The sequence below is a fragment of the Acanthaster planci genome, linkage group LG05 (genome assembly GCF_054643075.1).
Source record: "Acanthaster planci isolate LZ-2023a linkage group LG05, COTS_SCS, whole genome shotgun sequence".
NCBI lineage: Eukaryota > Metazoa > Echinodermata > Asteroidea > Valvatida > Acanthasteridae > Acanthaster > Acanthaster planci.
This window is the reverse complement of record NC_141781.1, coordinates 19,226,745-19,246,661: the sequence shown is the minus strand read 5'-3', so window position 1 is coordinate 19,246,661 and position 19,917 is coordinate 19,226,745. Positions and strand designations below refer to the sequence as shown.

The 19,917-nt window shown below is 42.4% G+C and overlaps 2 protein-coding genes across 4 annotated transcripts in view; one reads left to right on the top strand and one right to left on the bottom strand.

Annotated features, from left to right (window-relative positions):
- LOC110990313 (insulin-like peptide receptor) overlaps positions 1–13,454 on the top strand; it is a 124,255-nt gene extending 110,801 nt beyond the window's left edge. For all 3 annotated transcript variants that reach the window (XM_022255238.2, XM_022255237.2, XM_087137501.1), the window contains 5 exons: positions 1,245–1,452; positions 2,167–2,311; positions 3,093–3,382; positions 4,077–4,211; positions 5,749–13,454. In XM_022255238.2, the coding sequence (XP_022110930.2) occupies positions 1,245–1,452; positions 2,167–2,311; positions 3,093–3,382; positions 4,077–4,211; positions 5,749–6,097 (1,127 nt within the window). In that variant the 3' untranslated portion in view covers positions 6,098–13,454. The remainder of the gene's footprint in view (positions 1–1,244; positions 1,453–2,166; positions 2,312–3,092; positions 3,383–4,076; positions 4,212–5,748) is intronic.
- Positions 13,455–16,686: 3,232 nt separating this feature from the next.
- Positions 16,687–17,789, bottom strand: LOC147799194 (N-alpha-acetyltransferase 35, NatC auxiliary subunit-like). The gene is made up of 2 exons (XM_087136976.1): positions 17,544–17,789; positions 16,687–16,808 (listed from the first exon to the last, which is right to left on the bottom strand). The coding sequence occupies exons 1-2, from the start codon at positions 17,751–17,753 to the stop codon at positions 16,746–16,748; spliced, it is 273 nt and encodes a 90-aa protein (XP_086993102.1). The 5' UTR covers positions 17,754–17,789; the 3' UTR covers positions 16,687–16,745.
- Between the last annotated feature and the right edge of the window lie 2,128 nt (positions 17,790–19,917).

The following is a 19,917-nucleotide window of genomic DNA, read 5'->3' as shown; positions in this document are numbered from 1 at the left end:
GTGCCTGTTCACGTTTGGAATTTTTAAAGAATTTTTTTATCGCCCTAAGTTGCTGCTTTGCTGTTCGCGTGCTTGGAAAAAAGACCCAACTTGGTAGTGCTGGGGTTAAACCCTACCTAGACTGGGGAGACAAGTTTGAGCCCTCCCCCATTGGATATTTTGCCACTATTGCAAATATCACCTTGTCCTTTCCTGTCTTCTCTTTGAAGTCTTGCAGAACTTTTGATGCCAAACTCACCAAAGTCAGGCTGAGCATTCTAAATGGCATGTTACATGGCAACCAAGGGTCAAGGGTCGTCCAAAAGCATACGTTTTTCATACGCTTGTGTCTAAATGGTTGTGTCATGCAAACTTGTTGAAGTGCGTTCGTTTTTCTGTCAAGGTTTTCCTCTCATTTTGGATGTCATATCTAACTAATACTGAGTGCCAGAACGAGCAATACCTGAAAAATTCAAAGAAAATACAAATGAAAGAAAAATGACAAGCATTAGGCACACACAATGTATGATAAAAATGTATTGCAACTTTCATGCATAAAATATGCAAATATAAACAAACTGTGTCAAAGTAAATACATTATTTACATAATAAACTATGTCTGTGTTTCATTTGTAGTCAAGTGGGTACTGGTTTCCTGATATTTTAGCAAAGATGGAAAAGAGGCATAAAATAAGCATATTTCACTAATTAATATGGACATATTTTATTTGAATAAAAGTCATGATATCAATTAATTATCTATATAGACATGCAGATAAGTTACTCTCCGTAAAAAGATTCTGTGTTAATCGCTCATTCCATCTCTGAGATCTGGGAGGGGGGTTCAAATTGACACACCCCCAGTGAATACACTTCTGAAAAGTCCCAGTCTGAGTAGGGTTAATCAGAAGTCTCTCCTTGTGTGTGGATTTCAAGTACAGTCCAATTCTACAGGGTATCAGTTACAAAATAACAGCTTATTCAAAGAGTCTGGGACTTTACTAAAAGAATGGTTGATTTGGGATTGGCTTTTGGTGAACTTGTGAGGACTCATACAGCAGACTTGCGGGGACTTATAAGGGCTCACACAGTGCGAGGGCTTGTAAGAACTTGTACAATGAACCTGTGAAGACTTTGGCACTTGGGACACTCTTCCACACTTCTTCAACTTTTTGAGTTTGAGCTCATGCAGTCACCACCGTTGATGTCAGGATTGTACGTGACGACAGCCAGCACCCACTGACTGGCTTGTTTGTTGCTTGCAGTGTACGTGGCGGATGAGTGGGAGTTCCCTCGCAATCAGCTGGACATCATCTGCGAGCTGGGCAAGGGCAGCTTTGGCATGGTGTACGAGGGCCGAGCCAAGAAGATCCTCCCCGACGAAGATGTGACCACGGTCGCGGTCAAGTCGGTGCAAGCAAACGCCTCCATCCGGGACCGCATTGAATTCTTGAATGAGGCCTCCGTCATGAAGTAAGACCGTCCAATCCAATGACTGATGCACAGCAATACTATTTTGGTTTTATTTGCATTAGAAAGCTTTGATCGCAAGTACCCATTATTGCATTAGATTTTGAAAGATCAATTAATTGATCGTGTCACTCGATTTGGATACAAAGAGGGCAAAATATACTGGTGACAGATATGAACACAATCTGTATTGGCCTGGCCGGCATTTTAAGTTGGAAGTCCACGGTAGAATTCACAGCCAAGTCTGTGTTGGCTTGGATGGAGATTCTGGGTCTAGGATAGGAGCTGGCTTGTTCTGGATTCAAGTTACATGTAAATGTAGGGTCCATGGTCGAATTGGCAAGCAAATGTGTTGGTCTGGTGGGAATTCTAACCAGGTTCTAGGGTGGCAGCTGGTAGCTCATTTTGCTCTGGCCTGGTCGGGATTCGAACCACAATCTAGGGTTGGAGCGTAGAACTCCATCTCTGCTTGCTTGGCCAGAATTGGAATTTGGGGCTTATGGCCCAATCACACCCTGGAACATGTACCCCTTCACTTGCTTGTACCCTCCTCTAAGTGGATTCGTCTCAAGGGTTCTTTTCCGAATCACACGTACCATCACAAAAGAGATATGTCACTTTACCTCTTTACTCAACTTGCATCCTTCCCCCATGAAAAGCTTCAAAGCTCAGCTGACAAAATGACTTCTAATTTTCTCTTTGGTTGGATTCTGGTAGGGCCATCCACACACACCATGTGGTCAAGCTACTTGGTGTGGTGTCAAAGGGCCAGCCTACGTTTGTCATCATGGAATACATGGCACAAGGTGACCTCAAGAATTGGCTGCGTGCCCGTCGACCCGAGAATCAGACAGATGTACCAGTAAGTGGTTGGCCTCAGTTGTCATTGCTCACAGCGTCTCTTTAATATGAAAGTTTCTCTGTTTTCTTGTTTCCGAAAACATGCCAATGCTTCCTTTGATGGAAACCTCACAATCCCGTCAACTAATTCCTAAAACCCCCCAAATCTACTACAGTTTTGTTGGTTCTAACTTAAGTGACTTCAATTTTATTCTTCTCAAACTCATACTTATTCCTATGAAGAGAATGAGATGTTATGATTATTAAGAAGAGTATTTCCCTTTCACTCATTGTTTTCCCTTCAAACAAATATCCATTCTGTGAAGTTCTCTGTTACACCTTATATAAAAGTGATATTGAAGCAAGTCCATTTTACAAGGGCAGTGCTTGATTATTCCACATTCAACACTGCATGTGTAAAGCCACAACCATTCTCTCTAACACAGTCTGTGAAGATGCAATGGCATTAGGATACCTCCTATCCATGTTGGTGGGGGCTTTAAACCGAACCCTTGTCAGTGTGTCACTTTCATAAACACAAGGGTTTTTTGTTCAGTAGTGCCAGAAAATCAGCAATATCATCGATCTGAAAAATGTTTGTCCTGGTGTGCAGCCGAAAAGCTTTGATGGGCATGAATGTGCACAGACGTTCAAGTTTCTGAAAATGTCCTTGCTCGGAAATCATAGCCAGTAGTTTGCTATTATCTGGATTGAAATACCATAGGGAAAGTATGGTTTGAAAAGGCAGCTCTCCTCTTGGTTTTCGTGTATCACTTAACAACATGGATTTCTGTGCCCTGCAGCTTCAAAACAGAAAGTACCCACCCAGTCTCCCAGAAATTTTGAACATGGGGGTGGAGGTTGCGGACGGCATGGCCTACTTGACAGCCCACAAGTACGTCCACCGCGACCTGTCAGCCCGTAACTGTCTAGTGTCGGCTGACAACACCTGCAAAGTGGCCGACTTTGGCCTGGCCCGCGACATCTACCAGTCGGACTACTACCGCAAGGAGAAAGGGGGCATGCTGCCCATACGTTGGATGGCGCCCGAGTCCATCCGGGATGGGGTCTTTACGTCCAGCTCTGATGTCTGGTGAGTGCTCGGGACAAACATGTATACCCAGAAACTGGGGCGCAGTGCTGTGTTCTTCTTTATAGACCAATCCAAGTGGACACCATGACTACACTGGCACTGCACTCACTAGGGTGTTAGAGCTTGAGACGCATAATGTAATACATGCATTTCACCTGTCCACAAACGTAATGCTACTGAGTAATGGCTTCTTAGTCTGATTGCTGAATAGCACTGTAAGACTGTGCACAGTAGTATGGTCTTGGTCTTAGTCCCCGGGTGCCCCTTTGGTGGTGCACATGCTAACCATTGCTATCAATATTTGACTCTCAGCCGTTCATGAAAATGTGTCTGTGTGAATAAACCACAGTATTCGCACTTTGTAACTGGTTCCCACCCATTCTTTTCAAATTTATTAATGCCGTGAAGGGGCAAGGAACCTGCCCTTTCTCGTTCAGTCTCTTTACCCTGCTTTTGCTAATGGCGCCTGACAAACTGTCCATGTGAACCGGGGAAGTGTAAGTGCCCTTCCCATGCCCATGTTGCTTAGTTGTATTGCGCCCTCTATAGTTTATCCACAAAGTCCACTCTTAACTCACGGAAACTTTCCATCCACGGTATCATGTACGTGTACAGCATCCCAACAAAGGAGTAGACCTTTTTTTCACATGCTTTTTTATATGGTGGTGACGGTGGTGTTGCTATTTTTCTGCAGGTCATTCGGGGTGCTTATGTGGGAGATAGCCACACTGTCTGAGCTGCCATACCAGGGCATGTCCAACGAGGAGGCAGGCGAATATGTCAAGAACGGCAGCGTCTTAAACAAGCCGGAGTGCTGTCCAGATAAGCTGTGAGTGCAAGGGCATCATTTCTGCTCAGGCCTGAGGTGCCATTTCTTCCCCTTGGCTTTGGTCTCAAGTCCCGGACTTTGGCCATTCCGGAGCATAACACGCCTCCTTTTTTTCTGCTATAGTAATATCCAGTCCTTCAAATCAAACCAATCAATATTGAGAGCGTTTTAATGTCCTCAAACCTGTCACTTCAACAAATGATTTAGTGCAGGAGACTTTACGTAATAGCCGAGCCTGAGACCAAGAGTTGAGAAATGGCTTAAGTGTAGATTGTTAACGGTATTTGTTACAACAAAATGCACTTTTTATCACTTTGGAAAACTATACTGTTAGCAAGGTTTTTCAAGTTTGAACTTCATTATGGAACTTCATACTGCAAGGTTGTTTCCTGAAGATCATCAAAGCATGCATGCAGAACGGACACTTGCTAAGGCGCACGTGACATTTTTTATTTGGAGAAACCATTTATATCTCGAAAGCAACAATTCACATTACAGACGCAAACCTTAGCCCGTAATCTACATGTATCTTGATACTGCATTGTTTAGGAAGTCCGTTTGACCAAGTACACAGACCTCATCATCCTTGGAAACGGACCCCAGATCTGTATTAATTATAATTGGTTATGCTTACATGTAGGTAGTGCCTTCCATCAGACCAGTGATATTGACACTGCCTCATAAATGTCATCTTGTACATGTACGTCAGGCCAGGCAAGTCATTTGCCGGCATTGGTGCACATGCAGCCTTTGCTCTCAAAGGTGTGCAGTTCTTACAGTTGGATGGTTAGAGGCAAGCAAGGGTAAAGAGCCTGGCTAAAGGCCCCTAGCAATAAGCTGTTGGGTTCAAACGGCAAACCCTTTGATTGCGAGTCACCACGCTTAACCATATCCTGATGGGGAGCCCGGTTTCGGGTACTTTGGGTTTGTACACATGGCCGGGGATGCCCGGAATTGGACAAAAGTGCTGGGCCTTGTAACAAAAGACCGTACTCCGAACAAAAGGCAAGAGCTGCTGGGAATTGCCAACTTTTTTTAAGCTGTCAATAGCGGAGGAAACCTGTCATTGTTTTGAAAGATTATACCACTATTGTGGCATTCAGTGCGAGCGGACTACCACCGGGGACAAAAGCCCTCCGGCACTCCAAATGAGCGATACAATACCGCTGCATGCTAAATCTGGCCCCTATTGAAAAGACGCCAGCAGCGCACTGTGCTGGTTTCGGGAACAAAAGCAACTTCTGTAACACCACACAATCTGGGCTCTTTTTACAAGGCGGCAGACCTCGCTGAAATACTTGGGGTGAAATACTCGGACATCAGTAGATGTCTGTCAGATTAGAGTAGCCACCAGACAGTCACTCCATGGGGTTTAGGCGTTCAGGAAAAAAGAATAAGAATTTTGGAAGATTTTTGAAAACCGAAGGTATTGAAAAATCACCCGTATATAGGCACTGCATTTTGAAAGGCACCCGGCAGGAAATGGTTAACCATTAATGACATAACATTGGATTTTTGTCCTCCCTCTCCGTCACAGAGACGAGATCATGGTCATGTGCTGGCAGTACAATGAGAAGCTCCGCCCAACCTTCCTGGAGATCATCCAGCTGTTTGAGAACACCGGCACCGTGCTGCCCCGCTTTGCCCAGAACTCCTTCTATCACAGCGAGGAGCGGCAACACCAGCAACAGGACAGCCACGACAAGCTGGACGAGGAAGAGCTAGAGCGCGTCTCCATCCTGGGCGACAGCGAGAAGGACATCTACGAGAACATGGCTCCCAAGGAGCGCAAGCGAATCCCCAAGAATGGACTGGTGCCGGCCAACGGCCGGGCCGTGCACAACGGCTCCAATGACAGCTCCATAGGCAAAGTGACACAGTGCTGAGGTCTTCTTGCCGGTGGTGCGACGATGCCCCAATTGCACATAAGGGCAAGCAAAAGGCTGGAGCACATGTGCCTTGGGCACATTGAGTGAGAGGCCAAGATGGGAAGAACAAATGTATGTATATTGCGTATGTATAAATGTCAACACCTGTGCATATTTGTTGAAGACTTGTTGGGAAAACCGTGCAAGACGTAAATAACATTATTTTCTTGGTGTTCACTATTGACGAAAAATCATTGTACATGTGTAATTCACCGAACTTTACTGGCAGTGCGACTAGTTAATACAAACGTTCATATCGGAAATTGTTTGAATTATTCACGAATATGGCATGAACTAATGTTGATTGTTGCAAAGTCCTGAAGGATTTTGGAAGATGAGTCAGGCACCTCTCTCTTGTAATCGGAAGGTGGCATGGTGCTTATTGAACAGGAGGTGGCGGTTGGCGATTATTGATCAAATTCAATTGATTATTGATAAATTGAACTGCACAGACAGACAGCAAGGGATGGTTGATGCTTTTTCTGTCCTGTATATATTTTAGATCATGAGCAAAAGCGAATTGCCCGTTCAAAGTCATATCAGTTGTCCTGGAGTGCAGTTCTAATCAAAGGTTGGCTGTCTTTGGAAGAGACTGGTAACTCTGACTTTGAATGTGTAAAGAAATGCGCTTTCTGGCGTTGATCGCAGAGAAAGTCAGGGAGGTGGTCATTGCAAGACTGCCTCTCTCTTGGAAAAGCTCTTCTGGAAAAAAAAAAAAGGTAAATCTGCTCTGAACAGGTGGAAGCAAATAATAAAGACCAGAAGAAACATTTGAACTTGCTTGACATGCTGGCATTGAGACGTAACTCGTGACATGAATTACCTCTTTTGTATAACATTTAAAAATTGATGGCAAATGAGAAGAACTTCTGAATGAAATTGACAATTTGACCAAAATGGTCCCCACAAATAGGATTTTTTTTTCTATAAAGCAAAACACGATATATTGTATATGAAAGAGTTTATTTTGTATGGAGAGTTGTGTAAGGGTGGGTGAGAGCGTGTGTTGTTTGCCCTTTTTTTGTTGTATTTAGTTTTTCAAGTGACATCATGTGATTGTTGCAGAGATGTATTTCAAACGTAGTGACTATCAAAACCTTTCATGTTTAGGTAGGGAATTCAGGTTTGAAGTCTTTCCCAAAATGAGGTCCGAAATTTTTATGTGATTGACAAAGTTACACAGCTACTAAATTCTGAAGGAAAACAACCCAATTTGGAAATCAATTTAGACAAATCTCCATTTTGAATGAAATTGTGGTAAAACCGAAAATCACCCAAAAGGTGATATTTTTGCAAATTTGGCCACCCACACAAGTTGTAGGCAAAACGAGAGGGGTCTATATAGTTTGCTTCAGAGATACTGGACTACCTTCCAAGTGATATCATCTCAGGGGTAGTTCCTCGTAGTCCCTCAGTAGATGAGACTTGAGGCTATGCATAGTGGAAGTACTAACTATGGACAAGTTTGCAGTGACACCATGTGGATATATTATATAGTGCCTCAGTGTTGGCACTTAGAGATATAGTACTTAAATGATATTACTTCTGTGTGGGTACACGTGGTGTCTCGGAAACACCTCAAGAGAATAACGCTGCTACTTATCTGGTACCACCTGCAGTTTAGAGCCATCACCAGGATATGTGCATGGAAGCACTGCAGTTTACTTGTCAGTGCTCTTACCGTTTTTACGGTTTGACGGTACAATTCGCAACAACCTGCATGTAATTGATTCTGAAGTACCACCAACTACATGTACATGTAAAAGATGTCGCGTGAGGTTTTGTCTTGCCTCAACAAGATGAAACTGATTCATTCAGAAGTACTACATCGATGCACGTTCCTCGTGCTGTCCTCCACCGTGTTTTGAGTGTTTTTCTCAATTTGGTGTTGTACTTGGATCGTGTGAGACAGTGCGGCGTGTGATGGTTGTGTGAGTCTGATTTTCCTGTATAGAAATATGTGTACATAAAAAAAAATGGAAATTAGATATATCACCACAATATATATAAATAGTTTACCATAGTGCTTTAAAAAATAGTCAAAATATTCAATGTGTGTTTTATTTTATGTCTGTGCCAAAGTGACAAAAAGTAAGTAGTTTTTGTAGAGCTGCAGTACACAAGTGCACCGGGGACCATGAGTTTATTGGTCTAATTTCTGAATACCATACAGAGAAATAATGGCCCTCCGATGATAAGGACTTTATTTTAGGACATTTTTGAAGCCACGAAAGGGGACATTAGGTGGCGACTGAAGCTGCAAAAGCACTTTTTGGTTCCTTCCCCCCCCCACCCCAAAGTGTCGGGACCAACCCCTCTTGTCCATTTCAGCAGGACTGCTGGGCAGTACCAAGTGACCTTCTTGTCGGGTCGCGCACCTTCAAAGCAAGGCACGGTACATTCATGCAAATAACAGCTCCAGTCTCAAAATATCGAGCAGAAAACAACTGTCTCTCTGCTTTCAATTTTTCTTATTAATCTCAACAGTGTTCAGTATCAGTACCGGATCCCATCGGAAATGAATTTTCACTCATGCTTACACTTTAATGAATTCATTTATCATTCTTAGATGTCTGTCTGAAGTTTAATTTGTTTGTACCGTACTGACATGTTTTCCTGTTTCCAAACAGAATTCCCATTGTCACAATGTTTTTCAGTTAAATTTCAAACTACTAGTTCCGGTAATATACAGAATCGTCCATTAACTGATGTGAACATTAGCTGTGTCACTTGTACTACATGTATTATCTCATTTAAAAAGTACCTCTTATGTTGTCCAATAAACTGAATTTTTTTTTATTTTTATTTATTTACTTTTTTTAAAATCCGTATTGGCTGATTAATGGCATAAAAGCCCAGTGCAATATTTGACGAGTGTGCTGTGTGCCTTTTCCTGCTGTGCAGAAGCAGATAAAGAAGTCCTTTCTTTTCCCCAAATGTTGACTAACATTGTAGAACTCCACTAGTATCACACAGCAGGTTGGATCATTGGGCCTTACTTATTATACCTTACCCAGCTGGTGGTCACGGTGTAAACTGGATTTTGGTTCAGTACAGTCTGACTGATTATCAACAGCATGCATGCACATGTTCTCAGTTGATAACCAGTTAGGCAGCAAACAACATTTGTATGCCTGGTCCCAGAATAACCCACTGGAATAGTTGGGCCATGTTTTCCCCGTCAGACTACAGTGTATTTCATAAAGTAGTGTGGCCACTGATCAGCCAATTTGCCTTGGTTCAGATTGCCTTTGAAGCAAGGATACTAGTACATGTAGATCCAAAAGCGATTCTTTTCAAGGGAGGCCAGAAGTTGGGGGAATTTCCGTAACCTTTTGTGAACTTTTCCAAGGGGTGGGGATAAAGTTGGGGGCATTTTACACACTTTTGGAAGGAAATAGTCCCCGTTAAATTTCATTTTTCCCCTACAAAATTGTCCCTTTTTTGGGAGGGGGGAGGTGTATAACCCCTTTGCCTCCCCCCTCCTAATCTGCCCTTTGCATTGAAGTGACCTACATGGCACATGTATCTCTATCTGTAGGCAGACTTGTCAGTTGCCAAAGAGGTACTTAAATTATTAACAGAAATCAACTCATTGTATAGTTTGTAAGAACTAAATTTCAGTGTGCTCGTTAAAGATATGTCATTTCTGACGGCGTGGCTATTGACACTGCCATTTTGTTTTTGTTGAGCGTTTATCTTTGGCATGTCCTCAGCTAATGTTCCAATACCATATTTACCTGCAAATAAGGCCTGACCAAGGCCTGAGTGTTAGAGTGCCAAGTATCGTTTGGCTGGTGGCTATACCCTTTCGCAGTGCCGATTCTCCCAACTGAAATCTTCAAGCTTGCCATATTTCCTAGACAATGCTGCATCCAGCTTGATGCAGTACCGTTAAATGTGTTTTTTTTTTTATTTCATTCGGTTGGAGGTTCTAAGATAAGTGTTTCTCCTTTTATGGGAGGTTACACTGATGTTTAGTATTTAGTTAAGCCCTTCCTGATATTTGCTATAAAGCAGCTTTTTTTAATTAAATTCAAATTAGTTGAATTGTTTGAATTATTTCTGCAGCAAAATGCACATGCATTAATTAACATGACAGCAAGTATAGCCCACAAGGTTTTGCAGGAAGTAAAGCCAATGCTTTCATTCCTTAAAACATTGTGTAGGTATTAACAAATCTCAAAGAATTTGACTCAGTTCAAGACTTGAGCCAAGACTAGAAACGGGACTTACCCATGCACGGAGGAACACAAACCTCCTTTCCATGTCAGCAAGTAATTACACAACAATACGATTTGTTATTCATCCTGTAATCAAAACTCCTTCCCAAAGTTTCTGTATTTGTATGTTATTTAATGAAGTTTGAAAGAAAAAAATAATGCCAAGTATTGAGTGCCCCAAGAAGTCAAAGGACAGTCACCCACCGATGCCGTCCTCGTCTTAGTATTTTGACAAAGCATCTCCTTGCGATTACAAATGTAACATAATGAATCATTGCATGTTTGTGTTAAAGTACTCCATAGACAATGTACTTATCAAGTCATAAGATATTAAGCGAAGAATTTGGATCATAAATTCAAAAAGTACTACCATCAATGGAATCTCTACCTAGAGACTTGCAGTAATCAGTTCGTTGACAATCGCTGTGTCTTGTATATGCTTTATCAACATCAAGCTCATTAGCTCAAACGGTTTTCTGACAATGCATGTTATGAAGGCCTTCATACATTTTTGTATTCATCTAGCATTGAAATACACTCTTGGTTTGATTGAGCTAAGACTGGGCTTGATACATGTCGACTGTAACTATATATTTATTTATTGACACAACTCATTTAATATTTTGTTGGAAGCACGAGTAGTCTTGTCAGTAATACTACGAGTAGCCAGTTGGGTTTTTTCCCTTTTGTGCTGAGTAAAAGAACAGGCGTAAGGCATTCTTATTTGAGAAATTTAAATGTTTGAGCCTGATCGAGGTATTTACTGTAACCGTATTGTGATATTAACACAATTGTAATAAATTTTCATGCATTCTTGATAATTGTATTTGAAAACTGGACCAAACCAAGCCTACTAATTGGCAGCTGATAGCAGTCTTCTTTCCCCCCGTAAAATTGGGCAAGACAAAACCTCTGCCCATAAATGATATGTAGACCGTAGCTCCAAATTACATGTAGTTACAACAGATTAATAGTGAATAAATGAAGCCACTTTACACGTTGACAGCATTGCATCCCTGCACCGTGCACGTATTATAAGGGTGGGTTTTTTCCGGGGGAGGGGGGATCACATGCCCTTCCGAGAATGTACACATGATGGTGTGTTTGACCATTCAACATCGAGAAACTTAAACATCGTTCGTTTCGTCAAAGTGAAAGGTTAGTGAAACGAAACTCTGGACCAGTCCCTCACTATAAAAAAAGTGTAGAGAAACTATCTTTTTGCACATATTTATAGTGAGATATTCTCGACTGAATTTTGTCCATACATTTTATCAAACTGTGATTGAAGAAAGAGCCCTTTTATTTGAAAATTTAGTTTCATGCTATGCAAGTTCAAAGCCCACCCTAGCCTAAACAGAATCGAAACACCCTGAAGATGTTCCTCTGAAAGTGGACCCCCCCCCCCTTCCTGAAAAGCAAAAGTATGGTCTGGTTTGAAACTGCACCCATTGACTGCTATCTAGCTAAAACTTCACTGTACCCTTTCCAGGCGTGTTGAAGTTCAAACATACCTCAGTGAGTTTAATTCATGCATTTTGGTTCCAACCCTCTAAAAGGGTCAACCGAGATATTCAGTAGCCTGCCAGGTTTTTTTCAGCTAATGAAACTTGAATATCAGGGATTAATCGACCAAACTGAGTGATAATGTGTTCACTTTCTCCACAGATTTTGTGTTGTGACACACATACGTAAATTGGAAGTTTAAATGATTAGGCCAAGGGTTACAAACTAACCAATCACAACTTGCACTCACTGGACAAAACAACTTCCGCATTGTGCATTGAATTGAATTTGTTCTTTAGAAAGATTAGCAGCAAGTTGCTTCGTACGTTCTATTTGCTGACCAGCAAGTGAAGAAGTTGCTTTTTGAGGTAGTCGCCAAAGTGAGGCTTCATTTGTAAAATGTCTGAGGGAAACATTACAACGTATCCGATGCAGGCATTTAAAACTTGTCTGCGTTGTTACTGTGTACTTTAATAGGCCAGTACATGTACAGAATCTTCAAGTTGTAGCTGACTCTAGAAAGCCCCACCCACTACGCAGTGGACAGTGGTCATGGGCCTCTCAACAGTGTCAAAATGCATAGCTGAACCACACACGTTATATGCCCTGCGCTCATGTCGGACTGTCGTATAAACGTCGCAGATATATCATCTTGACTTTGAATGGCGGGAACACTTTAGCGGGGTTTAATGAATCGATCAATTGCTAGGGTAACCTCACTTTCAACCCAAACGTGTCCAAGAAGCGGAAGATTATATAGTGCGTTGTACAAAATTGTTTTTCATGGGGCCCATGTGTGTACATATTTGAACGGATAGTTGAATCCTGTATCAACTTTGTACATTTTCTTATACTGAATGCATTGATCTCTGAATGTATTTATCAGTTGTTAACCCAATACTTACCCACTTCACCACACCTTTAACATCTATTTGTTCCTTTTCAACCGGGGTTACACGAGAGAAAATATAGTCCCAAATAAAAAGAACTGGCGCTATCCAAAGTCGTGTAATTAAAAAAACAACATCTGAGTAAATGGATGCTGTACACATAGGGGTTGTTCTACCCGTGTTTGCCGTCCAGTGCCAACTTCAGATTAATCCGTCGATTCCTTTTCCAAAATATAAACCTTAGCAAACAGAGTTGTCAGTAAGCATTTGAAGTCTGACACGCCTTGGAAACTACTTTGCAATTTTGTAAAAGAGGCTCTCGTTCCGAGTTGAAAAAAAAATGACGAATGATATATTTTTGAATGCCATGTTGGTGTTGTCGTGTAGCAGTAGACAGGTATCCCATAAGACTGCGAATTTCCTCTCCCAAATGTATTATAGCATGAAGTCTTGTTTCATTCATGATAGAGTCACAATGTTTGTAAATGAAATGCATTGCACCATGTAGTTTTTCTTCTTTCTTTTTCCTGTTTTAGTCCGGATATATGTTGAACCTTTTCCCGGCAAGGAAAAAACGATTCATGCTTAATAAAAGATCGTTGTTCGACTTAAAAACTGATAATTGTTACCATTTTCAAATTTTTATGAATGGTGATAACAGGAAAGTTAAATAAAAAATATTTATGCCGAAGACAATTCTGTTGGTCAGCATTTTGTGGTTTTTATTTGTAATACATTTGTGGCAGTGTCATACTTGGAAATATCAAGGGTGACAGAATGACATGATAAAGGACAGGATTATCCTGCTGTATCGTATGGTGGATTTAAAACTGGATGGGGTCAATTTCATAGAGCTGCTTTAAGCACATAATTTGCTTAAGCAAAAAACCTTGCTGAACCATATGCTGCCGGGTTTAATTTGAACTTGCATGATGTATACCTGGGGGATTTTCAAGTTTTTCCGTTTCAAAATTCTTCAAAAATCCATAACGTCATTTACTGGGCATTTACACCCACATAAATGACTGTCTGGTGGCCACGCTAATCTAACAGACAATCTATTGACACAGTATTTCAGCAAGGCCCGCCGCCTTGTAAAAAGAGCTCAGATTGGAGTGACGCATTTTCTTTGTTCCCGAGACTGGCCCAGTGTGCTGCTGGCGTCTTTTCAAATATGGACCAGATTAGCGTACAGCGGTATTGTATTGCTCATCGCTGGAGTGCTTTTGTCCCCGGTGGTAATCCGCTCACGCAGAATGCCACAAACAGTGATATAATCAGTTTAAAAAATGACGGATTTCCTCTGCTACTGACAACTGAAAAAATATTCGCAATTCCCATCAGCTCGGTCTTTTGTTCCGAGTACGGTCTTTTGTTACAAGGCCCAGTTTCCTTTGTCCAATTTCGGGCACCCTGGCTATGCATATAAAGCCAACGTCTCTGAAACCGGGGTCCCTGGCATCAAGTGGTTAAGCCAGCTCACAGGCTATTCAAATGAGCTGTGACAAAAGCATTCTTTTGTTATTGTTCACTCTGTTACTTATGGCTGGCCTTGTGAAGGGACTTGTGACTGGCCTTGTGAAGGGGTGACTGGCCTTTTGAAGGGACTTGTGACTGGCCTTGTGAAGGGACTTGTGACTGGCCTTGCGAGGGGACTTGTGACTGGCCTTGCGAAGGGACTTGTGATGGACTCGAATACAACACTGATACAGTATCTAAGATTTTACTGGTTTAGTGCCTTTTGGACACTGTATTCCATGTTGTGATTTTCAAGCATGTGTGAACCCACAATGTATTGCCTAAAGTAAAATATTTTAATAAATAATCACACACCGGTGAGTCTCCGAGTTGTAGAGGCAGTGACTAGGTGTGAAACTCCTCAGAAATTGTTTCCCCTTGGCAAGACCTTTTGAAGGTGGAATTCTCTCTAGATCACCTCTTAAGGGTTGTTCACGTGGCAACTGACGTTTAAACCAATCTTACCTGATTGGTGTTTTCAATTTTGAAAAGGACTATATCATGCTCTGTTACACAAGAACCAAACTCCGTGAATTTTTCAAAAAGTTGAATTCGATGATGTCTTGCGACTTTTCGCCCAGGCTGTTGTGGGCTTCACCATGGACAACAAACTCCGCCGACCCAACTGTATGTTTGACAACCAGAAGATGCGGTTTGAGCACCGCTTTGCCGCCTTCAGTGCGGTCCTGACCCCGCCCCTGGTGCAGTACGAGACCTTCTGTGAGATGACGGACGTTCGTAAGATGGACGCCAGCCGTACCCTGCTGGACATGTACATGTACTTCACTGCCTACAAATTCTTCATGCAGGCCTCCACCGTGCTGGAGAAAATCCCCAACCTGACGTCAGAGGTAATCCTCATTAAAAACCTTTTCTCGGAAACTGTTGTTTCATATTTGAAAATACGATTCCTCAACTTTGCTCAAGTTTAGTTTTCTTTAACTTTACTCTTAAACTCTTCAAGTTTGCTTTCCTTTTGCTCTTCAAATAATTCGTATGAAGTGTGACCAAAATCTGTTGAAATATAATGTACAAAAGCTAATTTTCATAAATATTAGGTTAAGCAAATCTTGACACAAACTGCATCATGCAGACAAAAAAATCTGGTTTAAACCACCCATTCTCCCATGACCACTTTGGGTTTGTAGGCTTGGATTGATACAGTACACAAAACCTGTGGTTAAACATTCCAGCAAAGGACCCGACCTGCACGGTCACAGAAAATTTGTTCTGCCCCATCATTATTATGCATCCATCCCAACAGGACTTGATATACAACGGTCATAGATTGTTAAGTTTTATTGGTCGCGAATCGATCATGTGACATGCCACAAGCACGCATGCACCATTTACAATCGGGTGCAATGGTGATGTTGCTGGGCAACAAAGAAAGATGGATAACAATTAATAATCTTTCCCACACTTAATGTGTCCTGTCCACTGCATTGTAATTGTGTGACCTTGGGTACAAGGATGGATGGCTGTGCTGGTACTACGCTTTCATTATTGTAAGAGATGTGCCTAGTAGGGGACAGTGAAGCACCGTGTGCTTTCACATGTGTTACTCTCTTTACTCTGATCATGATGGACACTGGCGAGTTATTAGACCTCGTTCGTATGCCCAGCTATGCTTGTGGAACACACATAGCATGCTCTGATCACTGTTTTTACTGTAGTCGCCATTGCTGTTTTTATAAACGCTCAAATGGTTGTCACTGCTCGTCTGCTCTTCAAGCTTGCCAATATTTTTCACTAGAATTTTGTGTAAACAGTGTCCAGAAATTCAACCAGTCGACCAGTTTTAGTTTATGTTGCAACAAAATATGCATGTATCATTCATATATGTAAGACTGTTCCAGTGTAATCTATGACCATGGTATAACAAAACAATTGTTACCTGCTGTGACGGGGTCCATAGGTTCTGTACACCCTCAGTGGCAAATGGCACCCTCGGCTTTGCCTCAAGTTCGGTCATCCCCCTTGGGTGTACAAAAAAACACCATGGACCCCTACACTGCAGGTAACAATTGTTAAATGAATCCAACAAGCACTGCGTGGCATGGGGTCCCATTCAACTTACAGGTACACGTATATGCCAGACAGCTTTTCAAGAGCATGGGTCTGTTACCATGACAACACTCAGCTTTACCTGATCCCTGCAAAGCCCCAGCTTCCAAAAGCGAAAAATTTGTTTAAGTGTGAAAAAACTTTGCTTGACCAGTCAGGTTACCAGCCAAAACGTCTTTTGATGTATGTTGTTTTGGAACGGTGTTTACCTGTCTTTTGGTGAGCATGGCAATCACATAGAGTTTGAGCTGGTAACCTTTGTTTATTAACCTCTTCGTGCCGGGGGACCTAGTATTGGGTACCTTATGTTTGTACTCGTAGCCAGGGGCCCGAAATCGGACAAAGGAGCGAGGTCTTCTAACAAAAGACCGAGCTGCTTGGACTTGAACATTTTTTCAGTTGTCAATAGCGGACCGAGCGGGACAGAACACAGGTGCAATGCTTGCTAAATTCACCAATGAAATCCTGTCAGGACAATCAAGAAACAGATTCAACCCTTAACCTTTGACCTCTATATACTGGTACAAGTAACCCTTAGGTGCTGATAATGACAGAGAATACTGATGGTACTTACCACCTCAGTGTCATAAATACAATGTCAATGTCAATTTCAAGAAAAGTCACTGAGCTGCAAATCCTTTTACGTACATTTAGCACCTTTGGCGAGGATGATCGTGGCTTGTACAATGTCTAGTGTTTTTCAGTCATTGAAACATTGAGACATTGAAAGTCATTAAACAGTCGTCAAATTAGTTCCATCCACCACTGAGAAAAAATTCCACCTTTTCTTCATTGGAACCAGACAGAAAAATGTTGTTCTCTCACACCAAAAACATGTTTTTCAAAACACCTTAGAAAAGCAAAAGTTGTAGCCGTCTTACATAAACCTTGTTAAGTTGAGCACAGATGAGCCTTAATGGAATAAGATAAGTGAGCAGAATTGTTCATTTCTGATTTGTTCAGTGCAAACTAACCCACCGAAAGGGATTGCATAAGCTACGCCATAATTAGTTGGTGACTTATGCAGTGCATAACTTTCATGAAATTTATCATAATTAGTTGTTCAACTTACGCAATAAAACTTGGCTTAAGTAAAGTTACAGCACTGCACAAAGATTTGTGAAATCGGCCGCTGGCCCTTGTAGGGTTAACATCTACTAGATATCCAAAAAGGCAGACAAGAATTGATGTGTGGCTCACCATAATAGCATGGAAGGAGTTCAGGTTGGTGACCTCACAGACCGTCCTCAGTCTCCCAACCAGGCCCTCGAAGTACGTGACAGCAGCAGGACGGTCAATGATCTTGGAGTAGCGAGGGAAGGTAGGTGGTAGGAGTCTCTGGTTGACCAGCGGCTCAAAGCCCATGATCAGAGGGAAATCTAAACAGTTAGACGGTGTCTGATAAGCCATGATTAGTTGGAAATGTAGGAATCATTGGTAAATCAGTGGTTGGTAACCAGCTTCACCATCGTCACCTTACAGTCCAACTCGCCATCAATCACCTCTCACATCATCGATGCCTCATTCACAATCTTCCCCCGGAACTGGGTATCGTTTAAACATTGTTTCTGGTATTAAAAATCCCTTTCCAATGATTAATTTAGTAATTGTAAACAGGGGCAATTCACAATACACTGCACCACCAAGAGTTTTGCACAGACAAGCCACTTTTCAAGTCTACGGTCGACACCCTGCTGTGATTTAGCGTACTTTATACGTAATTTGGGGGAATTTGATTGATTCAGGCATTCTCTGCTCCAGGCACACAAAAAACATCGTTTTGGCTTTCTAACACCTGTTTGCAATAAGCACTTTTGAATTCTCTACCAAGATAAACAAATATTAGAAGAAAAATTAAAGTTTTCCGTGCACAGGACAGTAAACAAGATTATTTTGTCAACTCTTTATCTCATAATGCACTGTGAAAAGGCCTCTCTATGACAAACTCTTGGTGGCGCAATATGTGAATTGCCTGTATTCAGTGATTCAGACATACCTACCTTTAGCTCTTTTTGTTTGTTCCCTACACGGGATGCTGGCCACCTCTCCAACTATCCCTGCAGACCTATTTGCACCTGTGGAGCTGTCTGTTAAAAGGTGTTCTATTAACTAGCTCCACCTCATCAGCCCCCCGTCCAGTCCATCAGACATCTCTGCAACCATATCCCCTCACTATTCCAGTGGCCATCTCAGTTCAATGGACCCACTCAAAGAAATAGGTACACTCAACCATTCCTGCCTTCAGTTCTCACGCTGAAAAATAAGTACTTGAATAGGAGTTCATTTCCTCTAAAACTTTTTCAACTGCACAGTGCTACATATTGCATGTAGTATATGATGATGTCAGTGATGTCTAGGCCTATAGCTTCTATTCAATATACGTTTGTGCACTGATGTTGGTTTGATCAAAGAATCAGAAGTTTATCATGTTAGTACATGTAACTTGGGGAATGCAATATCCTTGTTTGTTCCCACAGGGCGAAAGATCAAGTCCACCCCTCTATCGCCAGCAATTGCAAGATGGTTGGGGGCATCCCCCAGGAATCTGTCCATCATTGCTGGCCAACAGAATCAACCATCAGCAAGAAACCAACAGCAATGCCCTGCATCATCATCACATCAGACACCATCAATGTCGCCTCAACAAACAACCCTCAATACAGTGTCCGGCGCTGCTGCCGAAAGTTGAAGCCGGACTCCAGCCTCCCTTGTCCCTACATCTCAGCATTGCAGACTGGAGGTGTTCTCCAGCTTTATAAAGGCAGGGGTTCAAAGAATAGATCCCTGTGCAATACAACTGCCCGCCAGTGGCAAGGTCATCCTAGGGAGTGGTGCCTTTGGAACTGTCTAGCAAGAATCCTTCCATGGAACAAGAGTCGCCATCCAATTTATCAGGTCAAAGACCTGTTTCTTTGGCCTGGCATTGGCTGGCCACCACCAAGGATCGACTCGTGATGGATCACCAGAAACTCCATTATGGGCCAGTTGCTGACCTTGACAGATGCCATGGAAGGACCCAGCTGACCACATCTTGCCCCGTCGTCCGTGCGCCGCATCGTGCTGGATGTGTTGGACGGTCTGCGAGTCATGCACGACAAGGGTCTCCTTCATAACGACCTTAAAACTGATAATATTTTGGTCTGTGATGTTGGGGGCCCCTGCTTCGTGTGTATTATTGACGTGGGGTTGCGTATCCTGGCGAGCCATCCTCGGGTACACTACCTCACTCCACCACAGAAGGCGCGATGGCGGCGCTATCACGTGCTCATCGCCCCAGAGCTGGTGAAGGATGCAGTACCACAGACCAAGCTGAGTGATGTTTTCCAGATGGGTCTGATGTTGTATTTCATTGTTCTCTGGGGCAGTGTGCCAGGCATGATACCGCTCGCCAATTGGTGTCTGAGGCGAGACCACCTGATGCGGTCATCAACGGCCGTACTCTGGCTCATGTTGGCTGGGGTTGCATAGGTCAATTAACTTGCCATTTTAGTTGAACTTTTTGTGGCTGCTAATGCTAAAATGTGAGAAATGTACAAATTATGAGGCATCACAGAGGAAGAGCTTAAAATCTACT